Source organism: Eleutherodactylus coqui, chromosome 5 (assembly GCF_035609145.1).
Source record: "Eleutherodactylus coqui strain aEleCoq1 chromosome 5, aEleCoq1.hap1, whole genome shotgun sequence".
NCBI lineage: Eukaryota > Metazoa > Chordata > Amphibia > Anura > Eleutherodactylidae > Eleutherodactylus > Eleutherodactylus coqui.
The window spans coordinates 51,240,523-51,264,283 of record NC_089841.1 but is presented as its reverse complement, the minus strand read 5'-3'; the positions used below and the strand labels follow the sequence as shown (position 1 = coordinate 51,264,283).

Sequence of the window (23,761 nt, the reverse complement as noted above, 5' to 3'; positions counted from 1 at the left end):
CATGAGCAGGAAAACTCAATGCAAAAAAAACAAAACAGAAAAGTGCATAATTATTTTCTGCAGGACTTAATAAGATATGTCTGTATTGATTTTTCATGCATAAATGTTTCCATAGCCTTTAATTTTTTTGAACAGCTATATGGGTTTTCTTTTCAAGAATGATATATACAAACAAATTACTAAAACTAAACTGTTAATAAATCTACTCAATACGCTTACTTACAATATGTATCATAGGTTAAAAAGTCACCTGCAAACTCAGCAAATCCAGCCCAGCGCATCACACAGAGAAGCTACTGTGAGCTCCGAGACATCTAGAAATATTTTATGTATAGAAGATTTATTTAAAGACCTTGGTGTATACAGCGATGCTGCTCTGTGTACATTTATTCCATATTGATGGGAAAACTGTGCTGCAAGCAGATGTGAGTTATGGATAATGTTCTTCCATATTAGCTGCGGCCCCTGTGTGCAGCCCGGCTCACTGCTTGTCATGTTAATTTATACATGTATTTAATGTTGACTTTTGCAGAGATGAGCGTGGGGGAGATACGCTAAGAATTACAGCAAGATCCACAGTTTATGTTTTACTGGGGACCTGTAAAAAATTAGCGTAAAAGCACTAAATGTGAAAATGGCAGAATTTACTCTGTTGGGAGTTTTTTTCATTTATAAATAATCTGAAGGGAGGAGAGAAGAAGGTTACGGTAGACTAAGGGCATATACGGCAATGTAAGCTGCCTCTGGGGTTATGGGGATCATCTCAAGCTGGGTATATTGGTATTCCATATTAATATCTATAGAGCTTCACACCCACAATGGCAAATACAGCATAGAGGCAGACCATATGACTGCTTCAGGTCCTTGGATAGAGGATTCCCAGCTCGGATTGCCTTATTCCTTCTGCTACTTGGGTTAGGAAGAAGATAGTTTCTCCTAAGGTTGAATAAAGTGCACCATTCTATGAGTTAGGGCACACACACTGTATTTCCTATTTTAATCCATGAAAACAGGAATAGGACATACAGCGAATTTAGTGGTGGTGTGAAGGAAGTCCAAGTCCAGGGAGAGGAGGGCCATGGCCTGAACCAGACTATTTCATATCCTATAATCTTGTATTAGCCAACTAATTCTGACTCAAAATGGGTGATATTGGAGCAGAACCACCATAAATGAACAAGTGGGTTTTCCACCAGATTACCTCGCCACATGTATTAGATAAATTGGGGTATCCTATATTGAAAAAATAGCGTACTTGAATAGGAAGGCAGGGATTGACTACACGCTGGTATAACGCATGACCTCCGAGGGCCCCATAATATGGATTTCAATTTTGTGTTGTGGCCCCTGTAAGAGAGGGAGAGTAAAACCCAACTGCAAATTTGAAGAGAAGCAGAAATCCACTTTCCGCATCTCTCTAAGTCCTGTGGGACCGCTGCTATGACTGAAATAAGGAAAGCGTCCTCAAAGTAGTCTTTTTTCTGCTACGATACATGCATGGAGCCCTCATCGGACCTGTGTTCATTCCAGGGACTTTGAACCTGGATCGGTACCTGAAGCTCCTGCAGATGAAGGTTGACGACTTCCTATTGTAGCAGAAGGAGACCACTTCCAGTACGCTTTCCTTACTCCAGTCATAGCAGCGGTTCCATGGGACTTGGAGAGATGTGAAAAGTGGATTTCTGCTTCTCCCATGCAACTTTTCAACTTTGCAATTAAGTTTGAATCTCTATCTCTTACAGGGGCTACAACACAAAATTGAAATCTATGTTCTGGGACCCCCAGGGGCCCATGCCATGCTATATCAACGTGTAGTCAATCCCTGCCTTCCTATTCAAGTATGCTCTTGTTTTTTTCAATATAGGATATCGGTATTGACATATAGCACTGGATCCGCGTTTTGACTATACTCTGTATGTAATAATGGAGGGACACATCCTCTTGTAGACTATGTAACAGATTTTGCACCGGGAACTGTTTGCAACTGAACATAGTGTTTAGTCCAGGATTAAAGGTTCACCAGAAACTCTTCTGGGCACACAAAGTTCCTTATAAGATAAATTATTGGCTTTCCATCTACACAAGCCAAGCCTTTTCTCAGTAGGCATAAACAAGTAATTATTGAATTTCTATCCAGAGGTTGGCACCTTCCGGAGGCTTTGAAGGAAACCTCACAGTACCCTGTGAACCACCTGAAGGATAAAGCACTGGCTCCCATTGTGCCATATAAATATTATTTCCCCAAGGACCTTCTCATACATATGCTGATTTGCATTACTAAAGAGCTGTAGAAACGGTTTGATGCCATTGGCAAAGAAAGAATGGGACGGCTCTTATGGAGGCTCCTCTCTGCTGTTCATCTCACAGTCTCCATTTTTCCTCTCACCTTTTATGCCTTATATACATTTACACCGTGAGATAAAGAACAAAGAGACCTGATTTCATATGCTATGCTTTATCTTATCAAGAAGAAGAGAATCACTTCAAATGCGGCTACATCCTTCTGCTTTGCTGAAAGTTGAAAGCCTCATTGAAGCCCTAGACAGCACCGTGCAAACTCCGGGCCTTATTACTCGCATTTCAAAATCAGCCATTAGTATAACATTTTACCAAAATGACATTTGGCTCAGTTGATCGGAATATCACAGACTGCAAATATGTATCTGCTGCGGAATCTGGAGAATTATCGTATTATGGTGGTGATTAAAAGGATGAGTTAGCAGCGCAGTCAAAATTACTCTGCCATATTATGTCATCTCCAGAGCTCCGTAAACTTCGAAGCGTGTCATTTGCTGCAGACTTTAGATGTGCGCTGAACGGCCACGCTATTAGAGACCCTGGTCCTCTCACGGCTAGAGCTTCCCTGCATAGAAATTAGAGCCGTGACCCCGAAACGCAGCATGAGTTTCAGTTTCAGTGGGAAACATTTGGAGGATAAAGCGGCGGTTGTCATTATGCTATATATAAAGCATTTCCCCAAGATCCTTAAACATCACATCTCTAAAGGATCGCCTAGAAGAGAAGACCACTCCAAGATCCAGAGTAGATTTCCTGATACGGGTTTTCAGTTCCACCATATATTATCCTTACTGATCATCTACCTTCCTGGGACCACCCATCTGGAAGACATTTTTCCAGTGACATTTTGGGTAGTCCTTTTAAAGTCAGAGTCTTTTCAACATATATAATCATATGGACGTACGGTATATACCAGGGGTGTCCTACCTTTTGGCGTCTCTGGACCACAATGGAAGAAAAAGTGTTGTTTTGGGCCACACATTAAATATAGAAACAGTAACGACGCAGGGCATTGTCCTCCACGCAACTCCCCACATCCTCCAGAGTTTCCAAACAACCCTTATTGTCCTTCACAAGTCCCTAAACAATTCCCGATTGTCCTCAACAGTCCTCCAAATGACCCTCCATCATCCTCCACTGCTCCTTCAAACAGCCCCCATCGTTATCCAAATAACCCATGCCCCCAGGCAATATGGACTCCAGGCTGGTGTCAGTGCCAGCTTTTGCATAGAAGCCTGGACACAGAAACCTGACCAGGCTCATATGCAGTCTGTGGTCACAGGGCCTTTTCTGATACCATGGGAGAGGTACTCACAGCATCAGCTAGCCTATATGGGAGTAATGTCTCTTATGCTCACCTCAATACTGGGTAGGAGTGGTCAGGACTCAGGAGGATAGGAAGAAGAATCGCCGCCAGATCTTGGGTACAGAGTAAAGACTCATTAAACGACTGAAAGATTGAAAGATTTAGCAATCTATTTTCATAAAGTGTTAATGGCCATTAACACTTTATCATCTTCATTTGCATGTGAAAGGAGCTGTTTGCAGAGCCCATCATGTAATTAATCACACGCCCAGCACAGCTTCATTGCTCTGCTCGCATCTGCCAACAGATTACAATGTTATCAGCCTGCGGTCTACTGTCAGATAATTGTGTTTTCTTTACTTGTCAGTAGCTGAACAATGGATTTTATGTTCACCTTAAAATCATTGTTCAAACGAAAAGTGCACGATGCCCACATTTACATGTAATGATTATAGCTCATTTCGGTCATTTGAATGAATTTTGAGCAATAATCATTACGTGCAAATAGGTCTTATCGGAGTGAGTCAGACAGTCAGAGAGCTGCAAGTGCCACCCAGTGCAACATTACCTGTACGAGACTGTCTGTGAGCCAAAGCTTCTAGCATGCCGCTGCCAAGTATCACCAGCCTCTTTCATATTCAACCTGCATGGGTCCCCTCCTCTTTGGGTCACATGAGACCTACGGGCCACAGGTTGGACACCCCTGGTATATGCCATAAAGCCAGCCACTACGGCTGAGCTGGTTGGTAAACGTTGAGATCGGTGGGGAAGTTTAACTTTACCTCAAACCTTTTTGAATTGGTACAGGCTTAATCAAGGAACTATGAGAGTGGCTTCACTCACAGCATTTTTGGAAAACAGATTTGCAGTTTTTGATGCAGTTTTTTGAGCCAAAGTCAGAAGTGAATGCAGGAGGAAGCACAACCTAAGTAAGCTCAGATGCCTTGCTGGATCCATGTAAACAATACAATAGAAGCGGTGCTCACACAAACGTTGTGGCCCCTTTATTGTGCTTGAGGTTTTGAAGCCCATTAATCGAAGTATGACTCCACCGATGATCCACTGTGTAATTGTAAGCAATGAAAGTGCCAACTAGTGTGTGTTCTGGACATTGGACTCCACTAATCAAAGTGTAACAGGTACAACCACCTCTATGGATGACCAAATGTATCCATATGAACAGTGAAGGAAATATTATGCTTACAGGAGTCCTGCTGCCCCTTTATTCTACCCCTTATCTAAATATGTGACCACCTTAAAAATAATCAATAATTGGCTGCAAGGGTCACATATTTTTGTGACAAAACATCATTGCTGGACCTAGAAGAGAGAGTACAGTGGGTGACCAGGTACCATTGGCAAGCTAGCTGCAGGGAATCAGGTGAGGTAAACACAGGTAGGACTATTTTGTGTGTTGTAGAGCGCTGAGCAGATGTCAATTTATTCCGATCCCCGTTGTTAACTCCTTGCATACCACTATCAATGTTGATTATGGCATGTAAGCAGTTAACAGAGGGAATGAGCTCGCTTTGCAATATAATTGACCCTTCACCATACGATCACGGAGGGCCGATAGGTTGCCATGGTAACGGCATGCCTGACAATGAATGGCCTTTGGGTCTGCCATGGCTTGCAATGGTGTAAGGCCCATTTAGACACAACAATTATCGCTCAAATTTTGCTCAAAAAGGCTATCTTTTGAGTGATAATCGTTGTGTCTAAACGCTCTGCCATCGTGCACTATTCGTTCATCACTGATTTCTAGCAAGCTAGAAATTACTGATGACTGTTATCAGCGGTGCATGCTGATTTTCTCAGCAGGTGGTGCTGATAGCATTCTTTCAGCTGGTATCCTGCTGGGACTTCTCAGCAGGACACCAGCTCAAAGCTCAGAGAACAAAGCAGCTGTTTGCATATACAAAACAGCTGCTGTTCTCAGAGTTATCAGCAGTGTCCTGCTTCATCTGCATTTAACTCTTTAAGTAGCTAATTAGCTACTTAAGAGTTATGCAAAGATGATTGCTCAAAACTGTCACTCAAACTGTCGTTGCAACACCCCAGAGGGATGACCCAGGACACTTGACTACTGTGTAGAGCTGGGAGGGTTAAGTGTTGGCTTGTCATGGCAGCACTTACCAGGCTCTGGTCACTGAGCGATCACACATAGCCAAGGCCAGAGCAGGATTGCAGGACAGCTTCAACACCCCTAGGATAGGGAAGGCCAATAAACAGGTTGATGGGGTAGCAGTAGTTATCACTTGTGACGCCACCATACCCACAAACTGGTATGCAACGCGGCGGAGAAAATAACACAGAGACATCTCCCCAGGATCGGTTAGGGCCCGGTGTAACGTTACTTAATGAATAAACTTTTACAAGCAGGTATTCAAGGCAATGCAAGTACAAATCTGACAGTAAGGGTGATCAATTAGTTGAACAGGTTACCACGGGAGATGGTCAGTTCCCCTTCATTGGAAGTCTTCAAACAAAGGCTATACAGACATCTGTCTGGGATGATTTAGTGAATCCTGCGCTGAGCAGTGGGTTGGACCCGATGACCCTGGCGGTCCCTTGCAACTTTACCAGTCTATGATTCTATGAAAGACTGACAAACTGGAGCAAGTTCAGACAAGATACCAGGATGGAGAGCGGTCTGCAAATCATCTCCTATGAGGAATGGTTAATAGATCTGGGAATGTTTAGCTTGCAGAAGTGAAGGCTGAGAGGAGACTTAACAGCTGTCTACAGATATCTGAAGGGCTGTCACAGTGCAGAGGGATCAGCCCTATTCTCATTTGTACAAGGAAAGAATAGAAGTAATGGGATGAAACTGAAAGGGAGGAGGCACAAATTAGATATTAGAAGACACTTTCTGACACTGAGGGTGATCAATGAGTGGAACAGGTTACCACGGGAGGTGGGAAGTTCTCCTTCAATGGAAGTCTTCAGACAAAAGCTGGACAAATATCTGTCTGGGGTGATTTAGTGAATCCTGCACTGAGCAGGGGGTTGGACCAGAGGACCCTGGAGGTCCCTTTTAATTCTATGATTCTATGATCCAAAGAAATCGTTGTGTCCTTAAGGGCCAAACTAGGCCACTCTCTTAAAGGGTTAAACAGTGATGATCTATCTTTACTTTGGTCAGTAGGGCCTGTCTCCAATGATTAGCACAATGAAAGGGCAACAGAACTCCTGTGCGTATAATATCTTCTTCTTTATTCATATGGACAAGAAGAAGAATACAGCGTGGGACCGACCACTTCCAGAACAGGAGCTGCGGGGGTGCACTGAGGTGAGTATGACCTGATGTTTCTGTACAGCTCTAAGCAGATTTCAATTTAATTTTTTCTCACCAGACTTCCCCTTTTAGTTCTAGAAAACCCCTTTAAATAATTTGAATCATGTTTTTTTCCTAAATAACCTAAATCATATATAAGTAGAAATCTCTTTGCTGGCTATGATATTTACAGTAGAACTATTTTTGCCAGTTGTGATATTTAAGGTAGAACTCTTTTTGGTGGTTGTGATATTTACATTGTCTTTTAGGCCTTTTTTCATCCGTCCTTTCCCTCCTTTTGCACTAATGATCTATTAATACAATGCCTCCGTACAGCCGATACATGAGTCAGTTTCTCTTGTACTTTCTCATAATTGCGTCTTAGCTCGAGCTGTTCTACAACTAATATCCAGAAATCTTGGAGGTTCCCGCTCCCCGTGGAGCCTCTGCTGGGAGCCAGTAATGAATTTATTTAATCAAAGAGTTCTGCCATCACTTGTTTTTTTCGCATTTGGGATTAATGCTACATTCTTGAATGGCCTACCAGCTGATCTTTGGCGCTCCGTTTGATCAAAAAAGTAGGACGCTTTTGGCAGGCAACAGATTTCCACCGATGGCGGTCACATGTCATTTATCTATTGTCATCTCTATGGATTGCTGCCACGTCTGACACAACAAGCCTATACTTAATTAATATCTTATTTCCCCACAGACATTTTGTAGAAAATTAAGTATCCTACTGCATATTAATTTTCAGCTTGGCTAAGCGTGCGGAGACGGTTGTGTTGGCCGCATTCATATCCTCCCCTAATTATAAAATACATTTGTCTCTATCATTGCATTCTCTCATTGTATTATTTAACGTTTACTGGGCTGCATGGTGAAGTCAGTGTAAGCATGATGAAGCCGATACTTAACGTGTGGCTATATATATATATATATATATATATATATATATATATACATACACACATACAGAGCTGTAGAGCTGGACTGTATAGATATTCAGATGATGTTCGGGAAGGGTATTGTTTATCCTTAGGGAGAGCACCTAGAAGGTGTGTGAGGAGACTTGTAAGGCCACCCATGTTCCTCTGGGAAATATGCAAATAGGGCAGATGGAACAATACCTCTGCAGCGCCACCTATTGGAAGGCAGCATATAACAATGACTGGGAATTCTTGACGAAGTAAAAGCAGAATCTTTGTAATGGATTTTAAATTAAAAGTCATCTTGCAGTGACATATGTATTCACACCCTGTACTCATTACTCAGATATGAAGCACCTTTTGCAGCAATTCCAACCTCCAGTCTTCTTAGGTATAATGCGACAAGGTTAGCACATCAGGATTTGGGGATTTTCTGCCATTCTTTTCTGCACATACCCTAAAGCTATGTCAGGTTGGATGGGGGCCATCTGTGAACAGCCATTTTCAGGTCTCTCCAGAGATGTTTGATTGGGTTCACATCAGGGCTCTGGTTGGGTTACTCAAAGACATCCACAGAGCTGTGTCTAAGCCCCTCCTCTATTGTCTTAGCTGTGTACTTTGGGTCATTGTCTTGTTGGAAGTTGAACCTTCTGCCCAGTCTGAGATCCCCTGTGCTCTAGACCAGGTTTTCATTAAGAATATCTCAACACTTTACTCCATTCAGATTTCCATCAACCCTGATAGTCTCCCTGCCCAACAGCTTGATGTTCCACCACCAGGCTTCACTGTAGGGCTGGTATTGGGCAGGTGATGAATGGGGCCTGGTTTCCTCCAGACATAATGCTTAGAATTGAAGCCAAATCTTGGTGTCATCAGACCAGAGAATCTTGTTTCACACAGTCTGATAGTCCTCTAGATCCTTTTTGGTGAACTCCAGGCGGCTTCCATGTGCCTATTACTAAGGAGAGGCTTCTTTCTGGCCACTTTGCCATAAAGGTCAGATTGGTGGAGGCTGCAGTGATGGTTGATCTCTAGTAAGTTTCTCCCATCTGCACACAGGATCTTTGAAGCTCAGCCAGAGTGACTATTGTGTTCTTGGTCACCTCTGTTGCCAAGACCCTTCTTCCTCAATTACTAAGTTTGGTGGGTTGACAGCTCTTGTAAGAGTCCTCATTGTTCCATGTAAAAATTAAGGAGGGTGATGTGCTCTTGGGAACTTTCAGTGGAGCAAAAATGTTTTTGTATTCTTCTCCAAATCTGTGCCTTCACACAATCCTGTCTCTGAGCTCTACAGGCAGTTCTTTCCTCATGACTTGGTTTTGGCTCTGATAAGCATTGTGAGCTGTGATAACTTATATATACAGGGATGTGTTTTTTACAATTATGTCCAATCAACTGAATTTACTTGAATCAATGTGCAGAAACATCTCAAAGACAAGCAAGAGAAATAGGAGACCCTCAGAGCTAAATACCAAAGGGTCTGAATACTTTTATCAATACAAAATGTTATTTTTCAGTTTTTAAAAAAATGTACAAAAATTTCCAACATTTTCACTAGCCATTATGTGATTCTGAGTGAAGAATAATGGGAAAAATGTGAAATTTTTCTTTTTACTTTCACGAGGAAGGAAGAACAAAGCTACTGTCACGTCTGCACGGGACACACCGGATACGTAACCTGAAGACACTGTGGTACTGCACACCAAACAGTACAAAATAATGACAACTGCATAAGGAAAACAAACTCTCCACAGTAAACCGAACCAGGGAAGTGACCTGCCTAAGCGGTAGATAACCTGTCCTGACAAGGATGAACCTGACCTTGTACCTTGGCTACTAGTTAACCCTATGAGAAATAGGGGAATAACATGGAAACCAAGAATGAATAAAACTAAACTGCTGTACTTAAACAGAGGAACAAGCTCCAAGCTTCTGGCTTCCTCCACAGCCAACGGATGACTGAAAATAAACTGCACCCAAGCCCAGCCCAGGTCGGGCTAAACAGCCCTGACAAAATACCCACAGGTAAGATCAAGCATATCTCATCTAATACCACTTCCACCAGAACCAGAAGACATAAACACACACAAAAGCCTGCATCAGACTATCTAGCAGGAAAGCGATCTCAGGACTGTCGCAACAGCAACCACCATCCATTGCTCAAATACCAAGACGCAGTGATCACAGTGATAACAGTCCAATACATAAAGCAATCTTAAAATAGGGCTAAGCAATGTTTACACTTAAAATTAAAGGTGGTCTCAAGACTTAAATGCCAGGCTTTTAGTTGCGGCCTCTTCAGTAGATGTGCCCTTTGCAACCACAAACCTTGGCTCTGAGTCTAGTGCAGTATATAGTCTTCTATAATCTAATAATGCTTCATTATTAATTATTATGATATCTTCTGGGGGCAACAAAAATGCTCATTTTTTAAATGTCATTGACCTTCCCTTGATTTATTTCCACCCAACCCATAAAGCGTCGGCACATCTAAGTTACCAGGAGATGAATCTCTGACTTCATTATCTAATGAAACCTTCCCGACCCCGGGTACACTGTAATAACTAAAGCAAACTGGGGATGATCTTGCAGTCCCAGGTTAATTTGATGTAATTTGCATTTAATTACGAAAAGCTTCTCTACTATTGTATTACTCATGTAAATTATTGAGTTGCCGCCGCACAATAAAATGATTAATCACCTACACAGATCCCGTTATACTAAGTTTGCAAGCAGATAACTAGGAAAGGAGTAAAGACAATTATACTTTAACTTAATTCCTAAAAATGAAATATTTAATCAGAGTATTCATCTCACATAATTCTGTAAATGTGTCAGCATTCCATGTAACTGTATACTTAAAGGGACAGTACACCCAGAAATATACTGTATGAAACATTGAAAAAGGAGAGGATCTGTCAAAAACAGAGCTCACGTGTGTACCCACTGACTTGAATGGATGACCGTCTTCTAAGAAATCGGACCAGAATAGAACATGCAACATTTTTTTAGAACTCATTCAGACAGGTATAATCCTCATCCGTGTGCTGTCCATGACTGCACATTGACAGCACATCCACCCATTACAGTCATTAGGGCTAGTTAGCCATGCTTTTATTTATTAATAACTTCAGAAAGGTCGGTGATCCGAGGATTATACCGATTGCCAGATTGGAATCAGGGAGGAATTTTTTTCCCCTTAAATGGGGAAAATAGGCTTCTACCTCATTAGGGTTTTTTTTGTCTTCCTCTGGATCAACATTGGGGGGGTAATGGGCTGAACTGGACGGACATGTCTTTTTTCGGCCTTACATACTATGTTATATGGACAAATGGTCCATGTAAAAAAAAATCGCAGCTGATATCATTCTGGTCAAATTTCTCTGATGACAGTTGCCCAATCAAAAAAGACGTAGCACATATGGATTGACATCTGCGTACCCTCCTTTTCAAAATTAGGCATCCGTACGTTTTTCTTTTAAATACACAAGAAAAACAGATGACATGCAAGTGTAAATGGCTGTTTTCCTTCAAGAACAGCCCCACACCTGTTCACAGGTTGTGTCTGGTATTGCATGTGAGTTCCACTGAATTGAATAGACTGAGATGCAATACCACACCCAACCTGATGTGGCTGTTTTGCTAATTTTGCTCAACCCCCCCCCCCCCCTCCCTTCCTTTTTTAAGGTATTTTGGACTATTGCTTCTATATAGAAGAGCCTTTGCTACCTGTTATGATCACTTAGACAAGGAGTAGTGAAGAAAATGCCAAGGAATAATTAATTTTCTGCAATTAAGTTCTTCAATTCTCTTTCTAATCTCTTGCCATTCTCCTTTGCTCATATAACCTATTTCACACGGCTGCTCACACTAATATCTACAATACACTCAGTAATTGGCCATAAAATATAGCTTGTTCCTGCAATACCCCAACAACACTGCACTGCAAAGTCACACTTTATTACCATTCATAGTCTTATTTAAAGGGCAGCCCTTCATTATGTGTTGATGGTGGCCAATCTTGTGACTAATGATGTAATTTGTGAAGGTCAACAAGTCAAATTCATCTATAGGGGTCTTGATCCTGTAACTGACTATGACTGGCGGAGGATGAACCCTCCAGGGAAAACAATGGAATACAGATCGGCTATTGAAAATAATTGACATCCATTGTTTTCAATGTACTGGAAGTAGCTCTGTGCTATAGATGGAAATTGTAACGCAGCAAGCGCAGACCTACTTGGTCACTGACTGTTTTGACCTTAGGCTACACCCAGTGACTGGTCCAAGAGGTCTCTAGTTTTACCTTTTAAACCCTTTAAGAGGTATCTGGTCTTTGCTGCATGGAAAATCTTGGGCGCTACCTCTGGAGAAGTCTAAGTACAGTGCAAGCTGACGCAGATGGGTCAAAAGATACCACAGGATGATACCAAAGGGATCAGGCTAGGATGGAGTCACACAACAAGCCAAGATTGGGACAGGCGGAGTATGTTGAATACATTAAACAGGTAGGAGGTCAGACACCATTCAGGCAGGACATGGTCTGTAAACAGGCCGAGATCAGGTAGGCAGAGTTTGGTAAACTGGGTATATACAGTAGACAAAGAGTCAAAACCAGGAAGCCAGAAACATGAATAAACACCTTAATTGTGACGGAAGTATGTGATGTCACAGGCCTGGGAAGTGGCCGCGGTGCTCACCTAAGCCCCATAGCCTCTTCAATCAGCTGATGAATGTGGATCCTGAATGGCGGATTTCGCCATTCAACTATTAATGACCTATCCTGAAGACAGGTCATCAATAGTGTAGTCCTAGTAACCCCCTTTCAATACCCTGCGAAGTGCTGGGATAGGCCAGCGACAAGCCAGATGGCTGCATGTGGTGGCCTTGTCCACAGGCAGACCACAAAGCATATGGGAAGGCAGAGGACATAGGCGAGAATGACCAGCAGCAGAGGAAGATAAGAGGAGGTTCCATTAGTTGTGGCTGGTGTCCAAGACAGAAATAAAGACAATATATTTGCTTGGAAGCAGCCCCTGCATCAGCATTAAGCAAATTAGGGTCCGATGGGCTTGGAGCTCACTGGTCAGTGCATTTTGTGTTGTTGGCCTGCCATCAATATCAGGTTAACCTGGGTTGAAGGGGCCCACATTCTATATGTTTGAGATATACAGGGGACACACTTTGACTTTTACTCAAGTCACCTATCACTTATTAACCATAGGTGGCCATTCCCTCATCCAACAAAAAGCATGTAGTTCAATGTACGTACCATTAAGACTACTTCTGTCAATCAGATTTGTATCCACTGGCCAGTACATCCCGTGTTGACCTGTAGGAAGAATAAAAAATATTGGACAGTTAAAACAACTGATAGTTTTTGTATATTTTGTATATCATAGTATCACATTTAACATCCTCTAATAGGGTACTTATGTGGAGCAGGGTAGTCACAAGAACTTCTCTCGGGTATCTAAAGCTGTTTTCAGGGGTAAAACGTATTAATAAGCCTGCAGAACACTTTACCCTCAGTATTTACTAGTTTGTGTTGCAGCCCACTCCTCAATACATTGGTCACAGGAGCCTGCTCTACAATAGACTGCCTCTCTTTTCTACACAGACTTGTTTTGAATATTATACAAGAGGTAACCTGAGGAGACTGTACAGGAAATCTTGTAGCCTTAAAGGGGTTATCCAGGAAAGGATACTTATCTCGATCCAGTTTGTGTTCAGTGGTGTTGGCCCCTCTGCTTTTAGCCCATCTTCAACCACAGGTTACGTGGTATGGACCTCTTCTTGTCAGTGATGTCATTGGAGGTACTGGCTGGCTTATTTCAATACCTAAACCACTCCCCTTATCTGTCTCTGCATTGGCAATGACAGATAAGATAATGACTAGCTTCATTTTTTAAATAAATCCTTCGGCCGGCCTACTCTGATGACACAATCAACAAGAGGTCCATGCTATGTGACCTGGTCTTAGAACCAGGCTGAAAGTGGAGGTGCTGGCATCACTAGACTTGAACTTGATCAGAGTAACTATCTCTAGACAGCTGGGGTTGTGCCAAGTTATAAAGTTATCCATTATCCACAGGATAGGGATAACTTTATGATCAGTGGGGGTGCAAGAACAGGGGCTCAGTCTGTCCCGAGGTGGCACACCGCTACTCAATTCACCTCAATGACAGCACCAGAGATTACCAAGTTCAAGTGCCTTGGCAATGGACCTCCTCTCCATTTACTCACGGACCAACTGGACATCCGTTCTTGAGCTCAATGGGGGTTCCAGCAGTTGAGCCCTCACCAATCATAAAGTTATCCCCTATCCTGCAGATAGGGGATAACTTTATAACTTGGCAATCCCCTTTAAGGCTTCTATATATGTAAGATAAAAGTTTCTAAACCTGGAGTAGAAGACTATCTTATGTGTATAGTATGCGGGTCTAAATCTCCATAATGGATAATGTCAGGGGAATGAAGGATGAGTCATGTTGAATTTCAACACCCAATTCTTATGTCCGCAGGGAAGATAAACCACTGCCAGGGGTATCCGGCAGCAATTTACTCCCCTCATTCCAAGTCCATTTGTATGGGGGCTCAGAAGGAATAGCCCTCTCGTTGAGCCGGCAGCTATCAACAGTGTTCAGGTATAAAACATGCAAAACAAAAGGGAAAAAGCGCAGGAACCAAAAACAGTTTGAGTTATGGACTATCTGTCTACTTGCTAGGAAGAAGATTGGCTTTGAAGAAGCGTTAATTATGCATTGAAGTCTAAAGTTGCTTCTGCTGTATCTTCAAATCAATTAAACTTCTCTTTAGAAACTTTTGATAAGACGCTGAGCTTTTTAGGTAGAGGCAGGAAAAATACCATATATTGAACCATCCAAAACTCCTGGCTTCCTGCTGAACACAACTTGTGTGACACCAGTCGTAAGTAGACATAGACTTACACTGTCTTTGTTTAAAGAAGCCTAAAGCTCATGTGATATTAAATGCAATTTCTCAACAGCACAATGTTCTGGGCTTCGACTTGCTGCTTAATAGACCGCGTCCTGTCTCATCTCCAGATACATAAATATGTGACATGTCAGTGTCTAACTCCGAGATCTCGGAAGCTGCCAATCTTTTGTCAAAGAAGAAATGGATATTTTTGCTCCTAACAATTAGAGTCACCGAGAGAACCTGACTACCCCTCCTATAATCCATATCGCCGGCTCGCTCTTGCTTGACAATCTCTGATGGACCAGAGAGATCATGTAACACATGACAGACGTAATACAGATTCCGATCACATCTCATCTGCCCAACCCTCTTGATGGCTTCCATCTGACATTTCCTTGGCTATAGAAAAATTGCCTTTATTATATAAAATTGTAACAGTCAATTTTATCCACACGGTGTGCCTAAGTCTAAATTTACTTGTCATTGGAAATGAGGACGTTGCTGTCTCCTATTATGTGTAGAAACATGAATCGTAGAGAAGGCTTTACTAGTAGCTATGTCAAATTGGTTTAAGTCAAGTACTATCACATCTAAAGGAAGGAGAGGAATTGGGATGACCACCCAGCATTTCTGTCTACCCAACTTTTGTTGTATATCGGAGAAGATGCCTACATGTTGTTGGCCTTTATCAGTACAACAATGTAAAGGGCCTTTTACACAGCCCAATAATTGGGCAAGAACGTTTATCTGGACGCTCTTTCACCTGATCATTGGACCAAGAGGTCTCTGTTTCACATGTTCTACCCTATGTTAATATCCTGTATTTGCATGAAGGAAGGAAATTAGGACAGAACCAGCACAGGATTCACATAAACGTAATGCAAAACCAGCCTAAGGCTGGTCTACAGGCATTGCGGTATCCTGCGGCGGATCTCTGCCGCAGGAGCCGCCGCCCGGGAGCAGGAGCCGGCAGATGGATCTCCGCCGGTCAGCCTATCTGACAGATAGGCTGACCGCGGAGATTCGTGGCAAATCGCAGCATGCTGCGATTTGCTGGCCATGAGTAGAAAATCGCAATGATTCTCTGCTTGTGGACAGGGGGGGGGGGGGGGGGTGAGTGCTCTCCATAGCAATACTATGGAGAGCTTTCACCGTGTTTCCCGTGTCCGGATTATCACCGCGGGGAACGCAGTGAAAACCCGCCCGTGGACAGGCGGCCTAAGTTGTAAATGTCCATACTACTAGCTCTTCTAACTATCTACACCGCTCAACAAAATAAGGGGAACACTTAAATCACACATTGGAACACAATGATCTCGATCATCTCCATTCTCTTTCACATCTGTCACATGTGCGCGAACCCAATCTTATCTGTGAACAGAATGGGGTGCCAAGGGTGGACCTGCCAATTCTAGTTTTCTCTAGGGATTGCTAATCAAGGTCATGATGCTGGGCTGTGAGTACAGATCCCACAACATGACGTCGGGCCCTCATGCCACCCTCATGCAGTGTGTGTATGACAGTTTGGTCAGTAGTTACTGAAGGTCATTTTTTTTAGGGCTCTGGTAATGCTCCTCCTCCCCTGATGGTGGTTTTGATGCCTTTCTATCCAGGTCTCCACATCCTGGTATGTGCTCCATGCTCTAGAAGGTGTGGTGGGAGACACAGCAAAACTTTTTGCAATGGTAAGTATGGTGTGCCATCCTAGTGGAGCAGGACTACCTGTAGAACCTGGCTGGGCTGTAGGTCGTGCCTCATGATGCTACTGGTAGTGACAAGAACACCAGCAAACCTTAGAACTATAGAAGAATCAGTAAGGAAGGAGAAGGAGAGAGGAATTGTCTCCATTCCCTTTTGGGGGTGTCTTGCTGTTCCTCTCCAAAGCCCCTGTTGTAACTTTCATTTGTATTAAAGCAGGTGATATGAATTCACAATCTCTTCTGCTTCCTAACTAGACAGGTTGAGATCCCTGAAGTGTAAGTGACTTGGGGTATACTGCAATGTTTAGGCATTCCCTTAAGGTTTTGAGCAGTGTAGTTCATCATTGATCAACTCGAGTTCCACAACTACAACATTTAAATCCCCACCCAGAAGAGCCCAGTTTTCATCCACCCCCAAGGTTTGCTTCAAGGATGATTGAGAGGTCTGATGTACAGAGGGACATCCCTGAAGTGTTAGTGGCTTGGGGTTATACTGTGATGCTTAAGTGTCCCCAAAACTTTAGTGTAGTGTATAAAGAACCAACCCTTTAACCCCTCCCTACCCTCAGGGCATACATGTCCATCCTGGGTGAGAAGCAGTTCCCATGAATGGAAATACACTTACGTCCTATGGATGGTGCAGGCTCAGAAGCTGAGTCCATGGCATCGCTGCAGGAGCTGGCTGTGACTGACAGCAAGCCTCCCAATGCAACAGCGATCCCCCTGTTAACTCCTTACATGCCGTGATCAATGTTGATTGCAGCATGTAAAGGGTTCACAGAGGGAGGGCCACCATGCAAAAGCAAAGGGTCAATGGCTTTCAGGTATGCCATGGCCATATTAAGTGATAACGCATTGCAATACAGAAGTAATGTACTCTCGGAGTGACCATAGAATCTCAGGTTCAAGTCGCCTACAAGAACATAAAAAAATAGAAAAATAAATAAATACTATACAGTAAAAAAAAAAAGTCTACTTTACCCTTTGTTAATAAATTAATAAACAATAAAAAAATAAATAAATAAATAATAATAATAATAAAAAAAATAAATAAATAAATATATATATATATATATATATATATATATATATATATATATATATATATATATACATTGTTGCATCGTTAATAATGTTTATTCTGTACAGCAAGAACTGTAGGGGAAAAAAAAACTAAAAAAAAGTTAATTTCGCCTCCCAAAAAAGTGATTAAAAAAGCCCATATGTACCTTGAAAGGGTACTAAAACTACAGCTTGTCATGCAAAAACAAGCCTCACAGAGCTCTTTCACACTAAAAAATAGGCCCTCGTATGGCAACAGAAAAATAAAAAAGTTAATGTTTTTGAAAAGTGGAGATGAAAATCCCCCCAAAAATCATTGCGTCCTTAGGAACAAAATAGGTCGTTCACTAAGGGGTTAAGCAAAAGTGCATAATTGTATCAAAGGAGTATATCAGCTCTACTACTGATTTTAAAGCAGATTCAGATCAAAATTTGGCAGAAACAACATCCAGCGGCAATTTTCTCTTAAAACATCATTCTCGTTGGTTTACTTAATTCCGAGACGTTGCGGTAATTGACAATGATTGGACCATCTCAAGCATCGGTGTCTGGATCGCCTAACGAGCCGACAGGAATACTATACTTACGCCAAAAATAACAATGTCCCCCAGAAAAGAAGGTAAGTATAGCCTCAATGTTTGTGCCCCCCCCCCCCCCCGCCTCGTCAAAGGAAGGGGGTGATTTACAATTAATCCAAATGAAAATCTACAAATGTATTCTCCAGCCAATGAAAAGCGGGCGAGAGGCGCCTGGAAATTATGCCGAGCTTAATTATACTTAATGTGAATTATTCAGAAGCGCGGAGAGAGAGACTAAAATTTATTTCATACAAAGAAGCTTGACATTTTAATTGGTCCTTCAGAAAAGAGACAAAACAATTTCCTCTCAAGAAAATTTACATCACTCCCATCAAAGCGAGCGGCGGCGGCCTCATCCTAGCAGAACTTCATTAACAAGATTAATTAGCACGTTGCTTGTCGGCGCCTCATCAGGTGTAGCACCAGTCCAGGTGAAAAGCGAAACGCGCTGTAATGTGTGTGAGCGATGACATCATTTGGGAGCACACCATTGATTTTTTTTTTTTCCGAAGAGGGGGAGGGGTGGGGAGAAAAAAAAAATTGACAGAATGAGGCCACTTTACCTTGGTCATTAGCCATTTTGTCAGGGTGTTCCACTACAAAGGAAAAAAGAGAGACATTATGGTTACATTATGACGGCTCCTCAGAAGATGGCTGACATATCAAATCAGCACATTTCATTTGCAGACGTTAAGACCGGGATTTAATGTGCATTCGACAGGATGAAACGCTCCCATACTTACGCTGAGAGGCCGCCCACGGAGGACGGCGGTCATTTGTAGCAGGTTTTATTACCTTCTTTTTAAATGTCATCACAGAAAAGCAAAAATTATCCAGCAAAGGGTAAATGTTGAGATGCGCTATTTGACTGTCAAATCCGAATATGTTACAAGGATCCTTGGAAAGCAGCCGACGCCGCGCAGGATATGAATGAGGACATCAAACTGAGCGTTCGCACGGATCGCGGGAAATAGAAGATAGAATGATTTTACTCGACAGCAGGGGTGGCAAACTCATTGTCACCGAGGGCCACGTCAGCCTTATGGCTGCCTTCAAAGAGCCGGAGGTAACCGTAAGACTGTATACTAAGGGCTTCTTCACATGGGCGTATTCGCACAGCGTGTTACATCATTTTTGCGCGCATGATGCGTAGTAAATAAAACCAATTGATTTCAATGGGTTCGTCCAAATGAACAGATATTTTCACGGGATGTACGAAGGTGTACACGGCATGACCTATTTTGATACGTATTACGCACTGCAATAGGCCATTGCAGTGACTGGGTCGGCCCAAATACATAGGAAACCTGCAAATTCACTGCATATGTAGGCACTAGAGATGAGCGAGCATGCTCGGTTAAGGCAGTTACTTGAGCAGATTCGGGGGCGGGGGGCTACAAGGGGGAGAGTGATAGAGATCTCTATCTCCCCCCCACTACCCCTCGCCGCCCACCCCGAATCTGCTCGGACAAGTATGCAGTTACTCGAGAAGAGCGATGCTCGCTTGAGTAACTGCCTTAACCAAGCGTGCTCGCTCATCTCTAGTGGGCACCATTTCAGTGGACCCGATTGTGTTCTTTTTTGCATGCACAAATACGTGGTATGTTTGGACACATAAAAACATGTCGGAGCAAAAGAAAAATGTGGGACTAAGGAATTGTCAGTTGTGCAAATTTGCAACATATTTGGGCAACCGAAATCTGCTTGCGCCCATGTGAATGAGCCTTAATAGTGGCCTCCACAGTGGCCTCAGTAGTAATAGTGACCCCACTATTAGTGACGCTCGAAGTGGCCCAAGTAAGAATGGTGACCCCCACAGTGGCCACAGTAGTAATAGTAACCCACACAGTAGCCCGAGTAGTAATTGTGGCCCCCATAGTGACCCTGGTTGTAAGTGTCCATTATAAAGTTGGCCTTAGTGGTAATAGTGACCATAGTGGTTGCAGTAGTAACAGTGATCCCCATTTTGGCACCAGTAGTAATAGTGCCCCCCTTAGTGGCTGCAGTAGTAATAGTGTCCCCTATATTGGCCCCCATAGTAATAAGTGAGCCCCATAGTATTCCCAGTAGTAATAGCGACCTCTCTACTGGCCTCAAGCTGGGCAGCATCCCTACAGGCATTCTACTCACCTAGCTTACAATTTGGTTCCACAGTGGCAGTGCAGTTTGTGACCACTGACCTCTCCGCTTGCCATCTGCACTGCGTACAGGTTGGCGCACACAGACGCCGCATCAATATTTTCAATGGGAAGGGGTGCATGTGACGTGTACCTGATAGAGACTTTGACTATGAATCCAAATCTGTGTTTATATGGGACATTGCTTCATTCCTGCCAAAGCTATTATCGATTTTCTCTTTGTTACGGACACATATATGTCTGCGAGACTAACACGCGAGGAGAGGACAGAGATTGTGCTGATCTCCCGGGAATGCAGCACCCGGTCATTACAGCGAATTCCAATGGTCGGCACCCATGGCACAGTTGGCAAATTGCTTGCCAAATTTCGCTAAACTGGTTCTTTGTTGGATCTGTCAAAAGGTGGACAAAGTAGCAACAATGGCCATCCTGTAAGAGCCCATATTGTAGCACCCGGCGTCTGTCATAGGTGAGTGGTGTGAGTCGAACCACCATTGGGCGCATACTGGATACACACAAATGTCACTTGTACCACATCCAGTTGCTGCATTATCTCAATGAGGACGATGATGATCGCTGCGTTGAATTTGCGGAATGGGTGTCCCAACAATTGCAACAGGACCCACATGTCATAGAGACGGCTCTGTTCAGTGATGAAGCAAGCTTGTATGTCAATGGGGAGGTGAACAAACAAAACCTTCACTACTGATCTGACACAAAACCGCCTGGACAGATCCCTCCAAGATGGTTGGCACACAGAAAGCCATGGTGTGGTATAATGTGTGGGGTAACGAGATAGTGGGCACATTCTTTATCTACGGTAACCTTACTGCTGCCAAGTATCTGCAATTGTTACATGACAAAGTGTCCCCGTCACTGTGCAACGAAGATGGCACATTCCGGGTGTTCTTCCAGCTGAATGCCCCCCGCCCACATATGGACGTGTTGTCCATGAGTTTTTGGATCAACAGTTTACGGGTAAGTGGCCTGATGAAGTGGCCCCTGCACTCACCGGATCCCCCCCCCCCCCTTGAACTTCTACCTGTAGGGTGATGTCAAGTCCAGGGTTTGCGCAGTGATAATACACAGTGTGGCGCAAACCCAACAGCAGATCCTGGACGCCTCTGCAAGCATTTCTAATGGGTGTTGCTCTCAGTGTATTGTAAATCGGGAAATAAGACAGTCTTGATGATTCTAAACAACGGGGAGCACATTGAGCATATCCTGTAGTGGATCGTCGTCGTGTTCCAGGTCACGGATATATTGTTAATAACTTTGGCAGAAATAAAGGTACATGACATTTATGGATTCCTCATCAAATTCTCTGTCAGATACACATGTCACATGCACTCTTCCCATTTGAAAATATCAACTTGGTTCCAAGATGGTGGCTTTCGATATGACCGCCTGGTTGAACCCAAGCCCCCTGAGTTTTGCCCACTTCCCCTTAGCCACATGCTGCATACAGGATGGCATTCCCAACCACCATTTTCCATTTATTCTGGTGTCTCCGTACTTTCAACCAGATTTCATCACACTTAGATCAATGATACGGTAAGAAAGTGAATGAGGCAGATTTAGCAATAGTACCTAAAAGACAGTGCAAACTTAGACTAGACAGTCTTAAAATGTGCCAAATGAATCACAAAGGAGCATATTTGGGGCATATTTATTATCTGCTGTACAAAATTGCAAGTTTTGGACCATTTATAAAAATGCGGGTGGGACCTGGAATGTGGGGGTGTGGACATGCATGGCTTGTCCCATTTACTATAACCTACTCCAGAAAGTGGCATACATTATAGCAAAACCTTATGCCAGTTAGCAGCCGCCTAGTACCTGGTGGCCTGTAGTGAGCGCAGCACAACTAGTCAGGTCATGCCACTTGCACATCACATGAGCAGTGGCGCTTCGCTTTTTAACAGGCCTACGGGTGCGGGTACCACTAATAGCACGAAGACTGCGGCGGTAACAGGAGCGTCGTATCTTCTGAAATCAGCTGTTCTGAAAGTAAGCCGATGCTATATGCCTTCAATGATCTCTGTTGATCACCTGGAAGGCTCGATCGCACCTCAAGAGACCTTTCACACATGACGGAATTGTCCGCAGGACGCAGCACTAATGTGGATTTTGTCCAAAAGTGCCGATCTTGTTGCATTTTTCTTTGCGGAATATGATCTTGTGGAACGTCTTGTGAAATTCCTTGCTTTTCAGAAAGCTTCTCTGCTGCAGAACTTAATCTTGTGGCTTTCAATTAAAAACGTGCAAATTTTACCAGGTGCTGAATGCAAGCGCCATAACGTTACGGTACAGAAATGTCCACCTGGACTAATTCCATCTCGTTGAAAGGTCCCTCAATGTTGTGGGGTCTTGGAGTTGGTGCTCTGCTATAAAGAGGTTTCATCATACCAGATGCTCCTTTACCAAAGACCTGCAAACATGTGAGATGAAGATGTTCTATGCACGAAACCTCGTACATAATGGTGCATAAGATCAATGGCGGATCACATATACATCACAGGACCTTTACCCTCCGCGCTCTTTGTACCGCTCTGCAGTCATATAGCATTCCTAGGTAAAAGGAAGACGACTTCTAAGACTGAGGGAGATGAAGAGTTTGTATAATGAGGGGCAGAAAGTTTCTGGCCCTTCATCTTCACCAGAACCAAGTCTTTTCTGCATTAGTGATAGGATGGGGGATTTATTCTCATCACCCAAGGCTCAAATGTACCATAGGGATTAACACATGAGGTGCCAGAGCACCATATTTTGTGATCACATAAAGTATTCTGACTACAACATACACTATGAACTGACTATTTGGCCATGCTTGCATCTTCTTTGTCCATCTATGTGATCTATTTATGGGATTCCCCTTCAGTTCTTTCAGAACAGCTGACCTCAAGGTATTGCAGAGAGATGTCGCACAGCCCCATTCTGTACAGAGAAGCTACAGATGTAACAAACTATAACTTTACTCAACTTTCTGCAACAAATGATCTTATCTTAAAGGAGTTGTACCAGGATCAAAAATGATCCCCTATTCTCATGAGGAGGAGGTTTAGTGGAGACCTGGACACGCAGGGGCGCTGATGCTTCATTCACTTTATTTGGGCTGATGAAAATGGACTGATTCAGCCCCTCTGAAATGAATGGAGTCCAGCGCTGCATTCATTCTGATGTCAATGCAGGGTGAGAAGTGACCCCGTTCTTCAGATCGGCGGGGTCTCAGTGGTAAGACTCTTACTGATCAGCAAGTTATCACCTTTAAGTTATTAGAAAGCCATTGTTATTCTCACACAATAAAAGCTATTGTAAACCAACTGAAAGGGCAAATGGAGTGATGAATCATGCAGATCAGATGGACGTACCTGGGTGTGGAGGATCCTGGGGACCCCTTTTTCCTGATTGTGGTGTTGCTATTAGTTAAGTACAATGTGGACTCGGTCCGTTAGTTGTAAGACTCATGAACACGGAGGTGACCCTGAAATTCTAGACACTAATGTGCTGCCCACAATGTGGTAATACTCT

At 43.2% G+C, this 23,761-nt stretch overlaps 1 protein-coding gene across 1 annotated transcript in view; it reads right to left on the bottom strand.

Moving 5' to 3' along the window:
- The window catches only part of DCC (DCC netrin 1 receptor), a 640,441-nt gene that overhangs the window by 39,960 nt on the left and 576,720 nt on the right, over positions 1–23,761 (bottom strand). The window contains exons 23-24 of the mRNA XM_066604857.1: positions 18,656–18,688; positions 13,083–13,142 (exon numbers count right to left, since the gene is read on the bottom strand). Coding sequence (XP_066460954.1) covers positions 13,083–13,142; positions 18,656–18,688 — 93 coding nt within the window. The remainder of the gene's footprint in view (positions 1–13,082; positions 13,143–18,655; positions 18,689–23,761) is intronic.